The 18,199-nt window shown below is 36.0% G+C and overlaps 1 protein-coding gene across 1 annotated transcript in view; it reads right to left on the reverse strand.

Moving 5' to 3' along the window:
• The window catches only part of Msh4 (mutS homolog 4), a 62,907-nt gene that overhangs the window by 35,026 nt on the left and 9,682 nt on the right, over window positions 1-18,199 (reverse strand). Inside the window, exons 6-10 of the mRNA XM_013035882.1 lie at window positions 16,161-16,334; window positions 12,973-13,145; window positions 9,196-9,263; window positions 3,611-3,685; window positions 1,411-1,475 (exon numbers count right to left, since the gene is read on the reverse strand). Coding sequence (XP_012891336.1) covers window positions 1,411-1,475; window positions 3,611-3,685; window positions 9,196-9,263; window positions 12,973-13,145; window positions 16,161-16,334 — 555 coding nt within the window. The remainder of the gene's footprint in view (window positions 1-1,410; window positions 1,476-3,610; window positions 3,686-9,195; window positions 9,264-12,972; window positions 13,146-16,160; window positions 16,335-18,199) is intronic.

Genomic DNA, 18,199 nt, shown 5'->3' on the forward strand with positions numbered 1-18,199 from the left:
ACAACTATGTTTATTGCAGCATTATTTACCATAGCTAAGATATGGAACCAACCCAGATGCCCCTCAGTAGATGAATGGATCAAGAAAATGTGGTATATATTCACAATGGAATTCTATGCCTCCATCAGAAAGAATGACATTGTCCCATTTTTTAGGAAATGGAAAGACTTGGAAAAAATTACATTAAGTGAAGTAAGCCAGGCCCAAAGAAACACAGGTCCCATGGTTTCCCTTATTTGCAATAACTAGTATATGTCTGAAACAAGCAGAAAAGGTCAGATAAGTTGATGTTAGGTGAAATGAACCTCAAGATAAGGATTCAAATGTTTTTTTTTCTTTCATGTAATTGTTTCTAACATATTTATAAGATTATTTCTTTGTTGCTCTGTATGTCCCTCCCCCATGGTATAAGCCCTGATTTCACTGTATTTAATGTTTACATAATTTGTGGAGGGGAAGGGAAAAAACAAATGCTTTAAGTAGGGATACAGGCGGACCCATTGCAACAATGAGATGTACAAGTCATTATGTAGAAAAACGAACTTTACAACTTTGGCCAGGGGGCGGGGGTGGGTGGGGTTAGGGGGACGGGTGGTGGAGATGGGAAGGGATGGGAAAGGGAAACAATGGAGGAGGCAACAATGCTTGATAAGAAATGTTCTCATTATCTTGCCCATGTAATTGTAACCCCTCTGTGCAGTATTTTCACAATAAAAAAAAGAGTAGTGTCAGGTCCTGATTCAGAGAAAGAACACATTGCTTTCTGCCCTCAATAAAGGCCAAAGGGTACATTGTCAGTGTAACAAGAATCTCACAACTGTCAGTAATCAGGTGCAGTGATTATGCAAATCAGAAATCTCGTAGACCTATTTACCTAACATTTTTCTTTACTCTGTTTTGTATTTTATATGTAATTAAGTTGGTTTTATTATTAACTTAGTATGTGGCCTTATAGAGAATATAAATCTTGAATCAATAAAATAATTTTAAGCATAAAAAATCTTTTTGTTTAAAAACCTGAGTGTGACTGTTAACAATTTAACATTAATAAAGTTAAATTGTAACTAGTTCCTATTAAGTATGCATAACCATTATTTTTGGCTACATTAGGCCTTTCATGGTTTAACAAAGAAAGTATGTTTTTATATGTGTACATTTTTCCATGGCTAAAACATTAAATACTAAATTTGTACATGAGTTTCAATTTTTATGCTACTCTATCAGTCATTACTGATTAATCAATGTGCTCTTAGTCTAGTTATTCCTCTTGCAAATGAAATTTATAATTAGAATTTTAATGAATAAGTGAAACAGATTCAAGTAATTTTTATCCAAATAGGATTGAAGCTTTTAAAATCAGTGATAATCAGATAGGAAAGAATATCTATTTTATTAACAAGTAACAAAAACCTATTGTCTTCCAAGGAGCCATAGTAAGCTCTTAATAAAGTTGTGCTACAGTCCTTCAGAGTCATCTATAAAAGAAACAAAATAAAAATAGTTAAAGATAACAAATTATTATTTAAGCATAGTAGTTTATATAACTAATAGTTTATACTTTATCAAATGCTTCCTTGATTCATTTTCTCATTTTTATCTTCACAGAAATATCTGAAGTATTTCTATTTCATAGAAATGTTTTAGGCAAATTGTATTTTCCCATTTTCCAGCTTTAAAAGTATTTGGTTGGTAAGTGCAATCCAGTGTTTCATTTTTATACCTTCTATTTTTCTAATCTTCTAATAATTAACATCCAATTAATAACAGAAGTGGACTACTGCTATACATTTACTCTTTACATAATTCTAAGATTTGGGCTAGAAATATATTTAACTAGAAAAGTGCTTTGTATATTTATAAATAAAGCAATTTCTCCATTCTAATATGCTAAAAGTAGGAAATGAAATTTAATTCTGCTTGATATTATAAGGGATCACTAATTGAATAAACAGAAAAGAGGAGAACTATAACTTTACATTTGCCTCTTATTATACTGTGATTTTAGACAATATCTATAACTTTTTTGTTTGGGGACAGAAAAATAATTATACATCCTGATAAAATTTTGAAAGTTCACAGAAACCCAAAGATAAAACTAAGTTGTTCATAGTTACATAACCTTAGTAAAGATACTCTAAAATAGTATATCATATGTACTTCTTTTCCTCCCACTTAATACATTAGCATGAATATGAAGAATTTTTGCAGCAATCCCATCCTGTGAAAATCAAATAGGCACTACTTCTAATAAATGGAGTTTAGTCTAACTATAGTTTTTCACTAATATATAATATAGCAATGGTCATCACCAGAAATAAGACTGGTCAACATTTCTTAATAGCTTTTTCAGACACATTTTCTAGAAGTTGTTTTACAAGATGAAAAGATATATGTTGCAGAAGCTGGGAACATAGCTCTACAGTACATCGTGAATTCAGCATATTCAAGACCATATGTTCAATTCCCAGCACTCCCACAAAAAAAAACATAGAAAAGATGAATGTTGTGAACATTTCTATGAACTAGTCAGATTTTTGTATTCCTACCAATTGTCTAAAAGTTGTTTTATCTTCAAAATGATAATATCATGAAAGAAAAGAAACTTTTCCATTTTAAGGGTTTAAAGATATCAGTGGGGGTCTGGGAAGGTGACTCCTCAGTGGTAGAGTGCTTGCCTTGCATGCATGAGGCCCTGGGTTCAATTCCTTTGCACCACATAAGCAGAAAAAGCCAGAAGTAGCACTGTGGCTCAAGTAGTAGAGCACTAGCCTTGAGCTGAAGAGCTGAGGGACAGTGCCCAGGCCCAGAGTTCAGGCCTCAGAACTGACCAAAAACAGAAAAAAATAATATCAGTGGGCATAGAAGTATATGTAATCCCAGCTCTTAGGAAGCTGGTGCAAGGAGATCATGAGTTAATGACTAGCTTGGACTTCTTAGCAAGACCATATCTCCAAAACCAAACAAGAAAGTCTGAAGACATTAAATTCAACAATACATGGTTGTGGACTGAACTCTGTATCAGGAGAAAAATGTTTTACAGAATATTAAAACAACTGGGGCTGGGAAGGTGGCTCAGTGGTAGAGTGCTTGCCTTGCATGCTTGAGGCCCTGGGTTCGATTCCTCAGCACCACATAAGCAAAAAGAAAAAAGCGGGAAGTAGCGCTGTGGCTCAAGTGGTAGAGTGCTAGCCTTGAGCTGAAGAGCTGAGGGACAGCGCCCAGGCCCAGAGTTCAGGCCCCACGACCAGACCCCCCCAAAAAAAATATTAAAACAACTGAAAAACTGACTATAGGGTGTACATCATTTAATGGTATTATACCTACATTATAAATCCTAAATATGAAAATTACACTGTGGTTATATGAGAACATCCTTGTTCTTAGGAGATATATTGCAGTATTTGATGCTGTAACTTACTTCCAAATGATATAATAATCATTAACAATAAAGACAATGTATTTGTGTATGTGCTATATGTATAAAGATAGAAAAGTACAGAAATTCATTGGATAGTCTCACAACTTCCTCTAAGTTAATATTATTTTCTAAATAAGTAGTTTAAAAATAGTGCCTCTAACATGTTTTGTATAATATTCACATATAAATTACCTTTAAAGGTTCCACAAGTTCCAAGGTATGTTTTAGATATATTAGATTTGTTATCTTTGATTCAGCTGCATTAATCTGTAAAGATAAAAATCCAAATGTAGATACTGTACCATAAATATTTAATAAAAGAATTAGTTTTCCCCTTTAACATTCAACTCTTGTTGCATTCCACATATTTTTGTAAAAGCTTAGCAAGGATGGCAGCCTAAAGAATGATGAGGAATTACTGACTCATGATAATAAGCCTAGTACACTAATCTTAGAAAAGTCAGACAATGCGAAGAATTTATATCATTATATCCAACTTTCATTTCTGTTTTAGCATCTTGAGTTGAATTTAAGCTATAATAGCAAAAGTATACAAGGATCAATCCTGAGGTGCACCAAGAAGCTAACTCACACACACACACACACACACACACACACACACACGAATATCTGCAGAAAGACATTTCAAAAGCTGGATCTGAATCTCCCACATAGATACAGAAAAACAAGTTCTTGTATGTACAAGTTGCTTTTCAACAATATTCATATTGTTGGTAGTTTCAAATTAATCATATTTTACATTATACAAATATATTTTTATGAATTTAATTGGACTCTGTGCAGACCTGAGCAGTGATATTCAATCTGAGAAATGAGGAATGGTCCCATGAATGTATTAATTTATCAATAATGATAGAAGAAGTAAGAGTGGATATTTGATATAATGTATTTGTATGTGTGTTTCTTTTGAGCTTCCCCTGACCTATATCCCCAGTATTATGTAGTGTTGCTATGACCATATGGCCCAAGGTATAAGAAATACTATAATAAATGTCATTAATTCCAAGAGAGGTGATCTCATATCCTCTTACAACAATGCAGCTCTGAAACTGTCAGTTTAAAATTAAATAAAATTTGCTAAACACAAGATGTTATCATCACTACCTCCAAAAGAGAGATCCAAAATTAGCCAGTACATTCTTGCAAAAGAACAAGGTGTGATTACTACATTAAATATCAACTTGTAATAAATATAACTACTAAAGGGCTGGGATGGTGGCTCAGTGGTAGAGCGCTTGCCTTGCATGCATGAGGCCCTGGGTTCGATTCCTCAGCCCCACATACGCAAAAAGAAAAAAAGCCGGAAGTGGTGTGGTGGCTCAAGTGTTAGAGTTCTAGCCTTGAGCTGAAGAGCTGAGGGACAGTGCCCAGGCCCAGAGTTCAGGCCCCACGACCAGACCCCCCAAATAAATAAATAAATAAATATAACTATTAAGAAACTGTGCCAACTGGGTTTGGTGGTACATAATTATAATTCCTGCACTCAGGAAGCTGAGATAGGAGGATTGTGAGTTTATAGACAACCTGGGATATGTAATATGTTTGAGGACAGCCTGGGATGCATAGTATGTGGAAAGAAAGGAAGGATGGAAAAAAGAAAGGAAAAAAAAGAAAGGAAGGAAGGAAAGAAGCAAGGAAGGAAGGAAGGGAGGGAAGGAAGGAGGGAAAGAAGGAAGGAAGAAAGGAAGGTAGGAAGGAAGAAAGGTAGGAAGGAAGGAAGGAAGGTAGGAAGGAAGGAAGGAAAAGAAAGAGAAAGAAAAAGAAGGAAAGAAAGAAAGAGAGAGAAAGAAAGAAAGAAAGAGAGAGAGAAAGAAAGAAAGAAAGAGAGAGAGAAAGAAAGAAAGAAAGAAAGGAAGGAAGGAAGAAGGAAAGGAAGGAAGGAAGGAAGGAAGGATAGAAGGAAGGAGGAAAGGAGGAAAGGAAGGAGGGAGAAGGGAAGGGAGGGAGGGAGGGAGAGGAGAGAAAGAAAGAGAGAAGGAGATAAGAAGGAAAGGAAAAGGGAAGGGAACAAAAGGAAGTGAAATGCGGAAAATAAAGGAAACTAGACTACTACCACCAAATAGAAAGGCCAATGAAACAGAATAAAGAATACAGAAACAGACCCAAACATATATGGGCATTTGCTTTATGTAAAAGCTTGTTACCATACAGTAGTGAAAGGACTTTTCCATAAATTATAACAGCACAGTAATGAATGAATATAAGAAAAAGAAATGTGGCCTTTTCTTTTATCTTACAGACAAAACATAATTCAAGTAGACTGTTGATCTAAAGATATAAAAGCAAAACAATAAAACTTCATAATATAAAATAAGGATAACTTCAAGGCCTCAGATACTCTAACTTTTATTAATTTGTAACTAATGATTTGGTTATCTGTTAAACACACAGCCCAAGTGATAGCCAAAATTGTTTATACTCTACAGTCTAACCTTTGCTGAAGCACACACACACACACACACACACACACACACACAATCATACTACGTACCCTTCAATCATAAACTTTAACATCATGTTCCAGTTGCTGCCTATTAGAGTCATCTCTACTTGACCACTGGTGATAAAAGTTCGCTTTCTTTCCCCCTTTTCTTTCTGTCTCTGATACTTCCTTGTATGGTTGTGGCCTCTCCTCTTGGATATCAAAATCTTCTTTTAATGGCATCATTGTATCTGAGTTATCATTCACTCACTTCCATAATTTACAGTCCATGAATACAATCAAGATGTATGGGACAGGTAAAGACTCCTTAAGTAGAACATGACAAGCACTAACTATAAAGAAAAAAACCATGATAAACCAGACTCCTTTACATGAAGTACTTCAGTCAGCATTGTACTTATAAGCTGACATTTGAAATTTAAACTCCTTTGTACATCTACTTTCAAAAAAATAATTTAATGCTATACTGATGATGTAGCTCAGTGGTAGAGCACTTGACAAACATGGTTTAATCCTCAGCCTTTAAGGGGGGGGGGAATTAAGACTTCTTGTTTATCAAAAGATACTAATAAATCAAACCAGATTCTTCTGGACATCTTTCAGAACTAGAATTTGAAGGAAAATAATCTATCTGACAAGTAATTTCAGCAACAAGTAAGACAGAGTAAGTAAAACGGAAAAAAAAGGACACTAAGCAAGGTTGCATTAATGATCAAGCTACCCTTGTGTGGTACTGTAACCTCAATCCCACTGAGACTTTTGGTAAATAGTACAGAGAATGTTTTATAAAATATAGTCCAGATGTTACCCAAATGGGTAATTAAATCTCTAATTCCTATTAACTAAAGGATAGGAGCTGTTGCCAAGAACATTATCTCCCTAATGCCCTTTGGTCTCAACTCTAACCAGCGAAAGTACGCAAAAGAGAAACTCAGCAGATTCCAATATGAAAACTTCCTTTGCACAAAAGTGAATATCAACAAGGTGTGGGTGACACATGAGCAACATCCATACCACAAAACTCAGTGCCAAAGCAAACTACAAGTGGAAGAAGATACCAAACTACAAGTGAAGCTAAACAAATCACAGAAGACAATAAAATAAAACAATAGAAAGATGAGCAAGAGGTGAGTTCAAGCCCCCCAGTATCAACACACACACACACACACACACACACACACAAATGCACAGCGATCCTTTATATGTAAAGATTTTTGGAAAAACAAGTAAAACTGTACTATTAAGAAAAACAAGAAAGTAGTCATTAAAAAGAGGGAGGAAGAGACTAAAGGGTAAAGAGAAGGGAAGATTTGAACTACTGGCAATATGTTTCCTAACCTAGGTTATTGTTCACTTTCTGATAAGCCAGTGAACACTGCGTTTTTGTTTCATATAGTTGTTTTTTCTTGTTTGTTTTTGTCAGCCGTGGGGCTTGAACTTTAGGCCTGGGCTCTACCACTCAAGCCATGGCGCCACTTCCAGTATTCTGGTGATTAATTGAAGATAAGAGTCTCATGGGACTTTCCTGCCTGGGCTGGCTTTGAACCTCAATCCTCAGATCTCAGCCTCCTGAGTAGCAAGGATTACAGGTGTGAGCCACAGGCACCTGGCTCATATAGTTCTTAATGTATATTATTATTCAATATTTTTAAATTCCTAAAGATGATAAGAAATACACCAACAGCAATTAAAAAGGGGATGCTTTTCTGGAAAGCAAAGGAGGAAAACACTCCAAAAAAGAGTTCATCTGTGTGAAATTTTGCTGCTAGATCACCTTAAAGACCACTGACCAACACCACTGAGGATGGTGGCCTTGACCTCATTGGTGGCAGTGATCATAACAGGTTAGGAGATAAAAGAAAGGAATTACAGATATCACTTACAAACAAGGTGTTTTGTGGTAGAAACAAAAGTAAGGTAAATTCAGAAAAGAAAAAGAAGCAAAAAAAACCTAGAGTGGGCTAGAGCCAGACTCTAGTCTAAACTGCTGTGCAGGAATAGGCAAAAAGACAACGGATCTAGAGCATAAGTAAAAGGAGTGACTGAGCCAGGAAGTACAAACACTTGCTTACCCATATTTTATTCTATTTTTATATTCTTTAAGTAGTTGTACAACCATTCAACATATGTCAGTTTATGAGTATAAACATCTGGATACCTATTTCATTCTGCCTACCCATTTTAAGTCTCTGAAAGTTCTAAAACATTTAATAACTCCAAAAACATTGTTACATACCAGATTAGCAAGAGCATATTCAAAAGCAAAGTGAAAGACTCTGTCTCAATACATGCAAAAATTATTTGATTTTAATATACACAGTGCAAGCTGTTATTTTCAGAAAGTACATTGGGAAAAGAAAGCATTCCTGGATGTGGAACAGAGAGTAAAAGCCAGCTTATGGAGAGTACTGGAGCATAACGAGGATACCCAAGTTGGAAGTCTGCGCCACAGGGTATATGAGCTCATAGACCCACAGAAATATCCATACAAGGTGAGAAAGGAAGCCTAGTATAGGTTTGGGATCCCAAGTAGGCTGAAGAAAGCTTTTAACTAGGAGGTAAACTTCATGTAGTATAGAGTGCAATAGAAGAAAGAAGGATTTCTATATAAGAGTTAGTTCAATGTGGGGTACTAGAATATAGCCAGAATAAAGACGGTATCTGCAAGGAAAAGGGAGTGTCAGTGAGAGATTAGTCACATACATAAAAAAGAGATCAAATATAGCAATATATTAGGACACATGTTTCTTATTGGCGAAGAACAGTTATTAATAATGGAAAGGGAGTAAAATACTACAAGTCCCATGATAGCAGACTGATGGTAGCAGGCCTCCTCTACAGAATTCCATTCCTCCTCCTTTTCCAAGTGTTCAGTGGGTTTCATTGTGTTATCATGTGGGTGTGTATATATGTGTACACATATACATAAATATATATACATATCCCTAAATATATCTACATAACACATACTTTAATCATCTTCATCCCTTAGTACTCTCTTTTCCTCTCCCATTATAGTCATTTATGAGAACAATCTCTACTCTTTGTATCTTCTATTATACAAATTGTTTACAGTCTAAGTTTTAAAAACCTGTCACTTTCTAAATATTGATTAATGAAAATATGCTAATTCCTCAACTATTTAAAGAATTTGTGTTGTACTAATTTTTAAAATTTCTTCTTAAAAACATTAAAATCCTCCAGATATCAAGTACTTTCTGAAACCATTTTTATATTTTCCCATTGTTACATTACATCAAGATAAGTTATATAACATATAATAGTATAACATAAAATGCATATGTAGACATACCGTGTCTTGCTTTGGAATTTGGACTAAAATAGAAAGAAGCTGCTCTGTATCAAGGAATTTTGATATAACTGAAACAAAAAGAGCATGAGTATTTAAGTTTCATGGTACAACTGAAAATATATATGATATAAAATATGATCCTTACGAGATAAAATGTACAGTTCTAATGGCAATCACTACTTATTTTTGTCTTCTCTTGTACATGTACTTGAAATAAAAGAACCAATTAAAGTCCCAACATATGAGATAGTCTTTATCTTGGCAAAAACAATACAGTTCAACAGTAACTCATTAGTTTAAAAATATGAACACTTATTATAGCCTAGCTTTATATTAAAATAATCCAACAAAACATGTGTTTATAATATAGCAAGATAAATACCATTAACAAAATACTACAGGAAACTTGCAGGAAAAATGCCATCACATGATATCCAACACACACTTGGTAGTCAGAGAGGTGTCTAGAAGTGGCATCTAAACTGGAATAGTAAAGGATAAACTGTATTCGGGGCCCGGTGACTCACGCCTGTAATCCTAGCTACTCAGGAGGCTGAGATCTGAGGATCACGGGTTCAAAGCCTGCCTGGGCAAGAAAGTCCATGAGACTCATCTCCAATTAACCAACAGAAAACCGGAAGTGGCACCATGGCTTGAGTGGTAGAGCACTAGCCTTGAGCTGAAGAGCTGAGGAACAGTGCCCAGGCCCAGAGTTCAAGACCCACAACCAACAACAACAACAACAAGGACAAACTGTAATACATTCAAGAGTAGCTTAAGAGAAAGTTTCGGGGAAGGAAGAGGAAATATTCTAGGCAAAAACTATTGAGTACCATGGTCAGAAAATGAGGATGAATACATTTAAATAACTTAAAGAAGTTCCAGGGCTAGAGGTGTGACTCAAGTGATAGTCTGCCTAGCAAGCACAAAGTCCTGAGTTCAAACTCCAGTACATTTAAAAAACAAATGAACAACAATTATAGTGGCACACATCTGTAATTCTAGCTACTTGAGAGGCTGACATTGGAAGGATTGTGGTTGTAGGCTAATCCAGGCAAAATATTTATGAGACTTGGTTGGATATATGGCTTATGCTGCAATAAACATAGTTGTTCTGGTATGGTCTTGTTTGTGATCATTTGGGTAAATGCCCAAAAGTGGAATTGCTGGGTCATAGGGGAGCTCTATGTGGAGTCTTCTGAGAAACCTCCATACTACTTTCCAAAGTGGTTGAACAAGTTTACACTCCCACCAACAATGCAGTTAGGTCCCCTTCTGTCCATATCCCCTCCAGCACCTGTTGTTATTAGAGTTCTTGATTATAGTCATTCTTACTTGGGTGAGGTGGTATCTCAATGTTGTTTTGATTTACATTTCTTTTATGGCTAGAGAGATTGAGCATTTCATGTGTCTATTGGCCATCCTTCTTTCCTCTTCAGAGAAGTCTCTCTTTAAGTCTTTAGCCCACTTATTTATTGGGCAGGTGTTTCTTTGAGGATTCGTTCTTAGGGGATTTAATTTTTTGAGTTCCAGGTACATTTTAGATATGATATCTTGACCATTACATGGCTAGTGAAGATCTTCTCCCACTCCGTAGGCTTTCTATTGAGCTTGCTAGCTATGTCCTTTGCCATGCAGAAGCTCTGCAATTTCATGCGGTCGCATTTGTCCATCCTTTCTTTGATTTGTTGTGTTTCTGGGTCTTTTTAAAGAAAATTTCGGCCTGTGCCAAGGAGACCTAAGGTTTCTCCTATTCCATCCTGTAATGTTTTCAGAGTGTCTGCTTTGACTCCGAGGTCTTTGATCTATTTGGAGTTGATTCTGGTGCAGGGTGATAAATAAGGATCTAGTCTTAGTTTTCTACAAGTAGTTAAGCAGTTTTGCCAGCACCATTTACTGAAGAGGGTTTCTTCCATTCTATTTTTTTAGCTCCTTTATCAAAGATTAGATGGCTAAAGGTCTTTAGGTTCATTTCTGGGTTTTCAATTCTATTCCATTGATCCTGAGGTCTGTTCTTGTGCTAGTACCAAGCTGTTTTGATTACTATGGCTTTGTAGTAGAGTTTGAAATTTGGTACTGATATTCCTCCAGCACTGTTCTTTCTATTAAGGATAGTTTTTGCTATTTGGGGGTCTTTTTTTGTTCCATATGAATTTTTGGGTTACCTCTCCTATTTCCTTGAAGAATGAGGTTGGAATATTGATAGGTATCACATTGAATTTGTAGATAGCCTTGGGAACTATTGCCATTTTCACGATGTTGATCCTTCCAATCCAGGAGCATGGGAGGTTTTTCCACTTTCTAAGTTCTGTTTTGATTTCCTTTTTCAAGTTTTTAAAGTTTTCATCATAGAGGTCCTTCACTTCTTTGGTTCCCTTGTGTTTCTTAATCTTGTAGTATATACAATGAATTCTTGACTGCACTCTTTTTCTCTTTCCCCTACATTATATGTCCCTCCTGCCTTAGCCCCACCCCCTTGGAAGTACCCATTGTTCCATGCTTATTTCATTAGGCTTTGACTTACTGCACTATTTGAGCTCTCCATAGCATCTATTATAATTCAGTTAATTCATTTAGAACTGCTTGCATACCACCCAGTGTGTTTACTTATAGATTTATAGATACATTCTTATCTACCACTAATGAGAGAAACCATGTGAACTTGGCTTACTTCACTTAAAATAATTTTTTCCAAGTTTTTCCACTGCCTTACAAATAGTACAATATCTTCCTTCTTTATTTCTTTCTTTTTCTTTCTTTTGTTCATTCGTTCTTTCCTTCCTTCCTTCCTTCTTTCTTCCTTCCTTCCTTGCTTCCTTTTTTTTTTTTTTTGTCAGCTGTGGGGCTTGAACTCTGGGCCTGAGCACTGTCCCTCAGCTCTTCAGCCCAAGGTGAGCATTCTACCAATTTAGCCACAGCACCACTTCCAGTTTTCTGGTGGCTAAGTGTAGAGAAGAGTTTCATGGACTTTCCTGCCCTGGCTACCTTTGAACCATGATCCTCAGATCTCAGCCTCCTAGGATTACAGGTGTGATCTGCCGGCACCCTGCCAATACCATTCATTCTAGCAGCTGAGCAAAATTCATTGTGTATATATACCACATTTGTCCACTGAGGGGCATGTGAGCTGATTCCATATTTTGGCTATGGTGAATAGTCATCTGTTGATAATTATGTAGTTTATACAAATTACCTAGTCTGTACAAATATTTTCTTCTTTGAAGATTACTAAGAAAAAAAATTACAAGTGTCAGTCAGTTGAAGTGGTTCACACCTGTAATTACAGCTACTCAGGACAAAGACATTGAGAGGATCATGATTCATAGACAGCTTGGGCAAAAACAGTGAGAACTCAGCTCATCTCAACATAGTTGAAAGGGATGATGTGTGCTTGTAGTTCCAGCTACATGTAAGGCCAAATGTAGAAGAACTGTACCCAAGCAAAACTTTAAAACTCAGTCTGAAAAACAATGAACACCAAAAGGGCTGGAGTTCAATCCCCAGGGTCACATAAAATAAAATAAAGCAAATTATAAAGGGCAACTAAAAGAAACCAGAGAATAAATAATACTATACAGTAAATAAAAAATCAAAATATATCTCTGAAGTTATTTATTACAAAATTCAGAGGAAATTTTCAAAAAAATAATTTCCATACAAAAATGTTAAGTATATACACCTTTACTCTAGCCTTTAAGAAACTTAGAAAAGTATTTCAACCAAATGGACTGTATGTTCAATAGTTTGTATTTATAGAAGTAGACAATATTAATTTACCTGATTGAAGTCCAAAAAACAGTTCCTCATCTTGAAGTAGTTCTTGAACACAATCTAATCTCATGTTAATAGTTTCAATATCAACAAGCGGTTCTAATATATTAGAACGGAGTCTTCTACTCCCTCCAGGAGTCTTAGTGTAATTCAAAACACCAAAGAGAGTGTGATTATTCCTTTGAAAACAGAAATTGGGAATTTCATTATGTATACATAAAGAAATGCAAGGAAACTGCATTTTAATGTTGCAATTAAATCATCCTATAGTTTCTATCAGTGATTCTTAGAGTTAAACACATATTACATTACATAGGAATTCTAATGCAATGAGACTAACCTAAAGCTTGAAAGCCTATATTTGAGTGCATTCCCAAATATGCTGTCAAGGGCTGGGAAGGTGGCTCAGTGGTAGAGCACTTGCCTTGCATGCATGAGGCCCTAGGTTCGATTCCTCAGCACCACATAAGCAAAAAGAAAAAGCCGGAAGTGGCGCTGTGGCTCAAGTGGTAGAGCGCTAGCCTTGAGCTAAAGAGCTGAGGGACAGCACCCAGGCCCAGAGTTCAGGCCCCACGACCGGACCCAAAAAATAAAAATCCCAAATATGCTGTCAATCAATGAACCACATTTTTGTTCCTAAGAATCAACAGTATCTCTTTATGCAAAATGACTTTTTCTATAGATCAGTTAAAGTATTCACACTAATAAAGTTCTCCATTCCACCAGTAACTGTAAGATACCAATAATATACCCTTAAAGTAGAGAGATTTTTACATTTATAAAAACAAGTATTCGACATATAATCTTGTCCCAAATGAAGACGTTAGAAAAGAATACAAGTAAAAAAATTCAGTACGGTATCCTCACAATAAAAAAAGTAATAAAAAATTCAGTAATTTCTAAGTGATTAAGGAAATGAGCTACTGTCAATATGTATTTTTCATTAGACTTTTGTATGACAATACTAATGTGTACAAAATAGAAAATTCATTTTAATAGTCAATGAATACTTCTTCAATTCTTATAATACTCAAAACCTAAGAACACACAAGACAAACATGATTTCTACCCTCATGGACTTTTTTAAAGTATAGTTAATGACTGAATAATTTTTTACCAATTTATTCTTTATGCATGGACAACTCAAAGAATAGGGAGAAATAAACATACAATCTAAATAAAATTTAATTAAATATACAGAAACTGTTAATAGAAAACAAAAATTGCATACAGAGAATCAATCAGAAGATTAGTCTGGCTGACTGAAAAATATTTTTATTTGACAAAAGAAGAGACAGAATACAAAACTATGGTGTGGAAATCATGACATAATGAGAAGCCATCCCATTTTAATACTTAGTATGTACCAGGTATTGCCCTAAGCACTTTATATGTGTCAATTCATTTAATCCCAACAACAACAGTATGAGGTAAATGCTTTCTTTAGCCCTTTATAACTAAAAGAACTAATGGCTCAATAGCTATGTGCATACAACCAGAGAAAATGATGCTTATCGAAATGAACCCAAGAAATGGAAACAAGAAGTTCTTTATTGTACTTTTTGCAGTTATTTCTTTTTTCTTTTGTTTTTTCCCCCTTTGGTTTATTTCCTTTTATCACTGTATTTTTTTAATTTGTGTACCTTTTGTCTTGTATTTAAGTTTATCTGATTTTGGGTGGAAAAGGGGAACCACAGAAACAGTGGGCCAAAGGGTGAATCAATTCAGCAGTGATACTCATTAGACACTATATTGGAAGTGAATTTTACAACCTAGGGGGGAGGCAGGTCAGAAGGGGGAAAAGTAGGAGAAAATGAGGGAGAGGGTAGCACTGTTCAAAAAAATGTACTCATTACTTGACTTATATAACCATAACCCTTCACCTTTACAATAAAATTTAAATTTTGCAAAAAAAGAACTAATGTACAAGGAAACTAAGTAATTTGTCCAAAGTTTCCAAAAAAGTATCATAGAGCCTAGAAAGTCTCCAGAACCAGAAAAAGAGATTGAAACTGTCGGAAATCTTGGCAAGTAGAGAATAAAGAATGGAGAGAGATGAAGTCAATAGAGAGCAGGATATAGTAGTCCGCATAGGCCATTGTGAAAACTATGCATTCCATTTTAAGACAGATTTTAAAAGAAGTTAGAAGACCTGATTTCTAAATTAAAAGTATAACCCTCAGGATGTTTTGTTGAGAATAACTAATTGTAGTAGGGAAAGAAGAAGGCAGAAAGACAAGTTAAAGAGGCTGTTATCTTAGTCCAACAAGACTAAAGAGAATTGGATTATAGTGGCAGACACAGGAGTAATAAGAAGTGATCTGGAATTGATCATTCAGATTGATCACTTCAGGTTCAGACTCTGAATTCTGAGTCAAGAGAAGTTCACAATATCATTGTATTTGGGATGCAATGGAAGAGGAAAATAGATGTTAGTCATTATATTATCCAATTTTAAATTTTATATTAAGAAATCTGTAGAGTCTTTTAAAATTCTATGTATTAGGAACACTTGGGTTCCTAATATATAGCAGGAACTCAAACAAATCTTATAAATACTGATGAAATATAAGCCTGAAAAGGTAAAACTGAGTGTAAAACAGTAATAATTAACAGTTGGTCATTAACTTTTTTTTCTTTGTCAGTCATGGGGCTTAAACTCTGGGCCTGGGCACTATGCCTGAGCTCTTCAGCACAAGGCTAGTGCTCTATCACTTGAGCCACAGCGCCACTTCTGGCTTTTTTTGTTTATGTGATGCTGAGGAATCAAACCCAGGGCCTCATGCATATGAAGCAAATACTCTACCACTGAGTCACCCTCCCAGCCCCAGGTCATAATAACACAACAGAAAATCAGTAATTTCAGCCCACATCCTGGTGGGTAAAAAGGGGTATCTAACCTAATTTGCCCTTCCCTCATGACTAATGATATTAAACATCTTTTCATGTCCTTTGGCCACTTGTTTATCTTTTTTGGAGAAATTTCTATTAATGACCATTACCCAGTTTTGAAAACTGAGTTTTTGTTTTTCATTGTTCAGAACAAACACCTTTTTTAAAACAAAGGTAAAAAGAGCAAAAGTGTTTATTCAACATTTCTTGACCAAACAATCTTAAAGACTTTTAAATAATCATAAGAAAATATAATATGTAATATATGAATGCATTTCATAGGAAAAACTGAATGATCTTACCTGGAGTCCTGATTATTAATTAGCAACTCAAGGTTTTGAGCTGATGATGCATCTATCATGGCTGTCTGTTCACTACCCTGGAAACAAATCTTCAGCGATTTTGGTGCATAAACAGAATTTTGAATAAATTCAACATATTTTAACAAAGCTGCAACAGCTGCAAGGCAGTAATACCTGTAAGGTGACCAGTGATACAGCACTATTTTTAGAAAATCAAAAAATTTTAATGAATATTAGAAAAATTATAACTATTTGCATAGCATCACTTAAATTCAAAATATACTATGTCCATAATTTTTAAGAAGTAATGAAATAGTCTCTAATCCCTAAAAACTGAGATATGTAACCTAAGGGATAAAAGACAACATTCAACAGCAATCTATATCAGGTTTTCATTTATCTTTCTCACTATGCAATGTTGAGAGCCTGAGACTTTAAAAGTAGAGTCAGAGGCGGGCACTGGTGGCTCATGCCTGTAATCCTAGCTATTCTGGAGGCTGAGATTTTAGGATCACAGTTCAAAACCAGCCTGGACAGGAAAGTCTGTCAGACTCTTATCTCCAATTAACCACTAGAAAACTGGCAGTGGTGCTGTGGCTCAAGTGGTAGAGCACTAGTTTTGAGCTGAAGAGCTGAGGGAAAGCGCCCAGGCCCAGAGTTTAAGCCCCAAGTCCCATGAACGAAAAAAAAAAAAAAGTAGAATCAGAACCAAGTATCTATGGCTCATGTCCGTAATCCTCATTACTTAGGAAGCTGAGATCTGAGGATCTCAGTAGAAAGCCAGCTTTGGCAGGAAAATCATAAGATTCTTATCTCCAATTAACCACCAAAGTGGAGCTGTGCCTCAAGTGATAGACTGCTAGCCTTGAGCAAAAAACCCTCAGAGACAGTGCCCAGGTCCTGAGTTCAAGCCCCAGGACACACACACACACACACACATGTAGAGTCAGTAGGTCTCAAAATATAGGAAAGTATATTGTGACCTTGGTATGAACAGTCTATGATTAACTAAAAGGCTACAAGAAAGTTATCTATTTAAGAAGAATGAGGGTCTGTTTACATTGCATGTCTGGTAATGTCATAAAAAACCCTCTTATGTAACTAATGTATTTTAACAACATGTATCTTTTGATCTTGTGCTAAGAAATCTCTATTCCAAAAATATCCCTGTCTTCAGTAGAAGTTTTTAGTTTTATTTATTTATTTGCCATTCCTGGGAATTGAACTCAGGGTCTAGGCACTGTCCCTGCGCTCCTTTTGCTCAAGGCTAGCACTCTACCACTTGAGCCACAGCACCACCTCTGGCTTTTTCTGTGTATGTGGTACTGAGGAATCAAACCCAGGGCTCCATGAATGCTAGGCAAACACTCTACCACTAAGCTACATTCCCAGCCTGTAGCAGTTTTTAGGAGTTAAGTATGAAATAACAGAAATAGTTTCAAATGGGGTTGGGAAGGTGGCTCAGTGGTAGAGCGCTTGCCTTGCATGCCTGAGGCCCTGGGTTCGATTCCTCAGCACCACATAAGCAAAAAGAAAAAAAAGCCGGAAGTGGCCCTGTGGCTCAAGTGGTAGAATGCTAGCCTTGAGCTAAAGAGCTGAGGGACAGCGCCCAGGCCCAGAGTTCAGGCCCCAAGACCGGACCCCCCCCCCCCCCCAAATAATAATGTTATGAAAGAAATATAAAAACTTTCTAGGTACTGAAAATTGAATTTCACATAATTTTCATGTCACAATTTAACATTTAAAAAGTTTTTCAACACTTCAAAATGCACAAATCTGTTGGGCATTAGTGGCTCATTCCTGTAATCCTAGCCACTGGGGAAGCTGAGAATGGGAGAATTGTGATTAGAGCATAGTCTATTTAGAATTATTAAAACCCCATTCTCAATTATAGTTAGGTACAGTGATGCACCCAGCTCAGATTTGTTTTATACATTATTTTTGTTGTTGTTGTTGGTCGTGGGGCTTGAACTCTGGGCCTGGGCGCTGTCCCTCAGCTCTTCAGCTCAAGGCGAGCGCTCTACCACTTGAGCCACAGC

Source organism: Dipodomys ordii, unplaced genomic scaffold (genome assembly GCF_000151885.1).
Source record: "Dipodomys ordii isolate 6190 unplaced genomic scaffold, Dord_2.0 Scaffold228, whole genome shotgun sequence".
In the NCBI taxonomy this organism is placed as follows: domain Eukaryota; kingdom Metazoa; phylum Chordata; class Mammalia; order Rodentia; family Heteromyidae; genus Dipodomys; species Dipodomys ordii.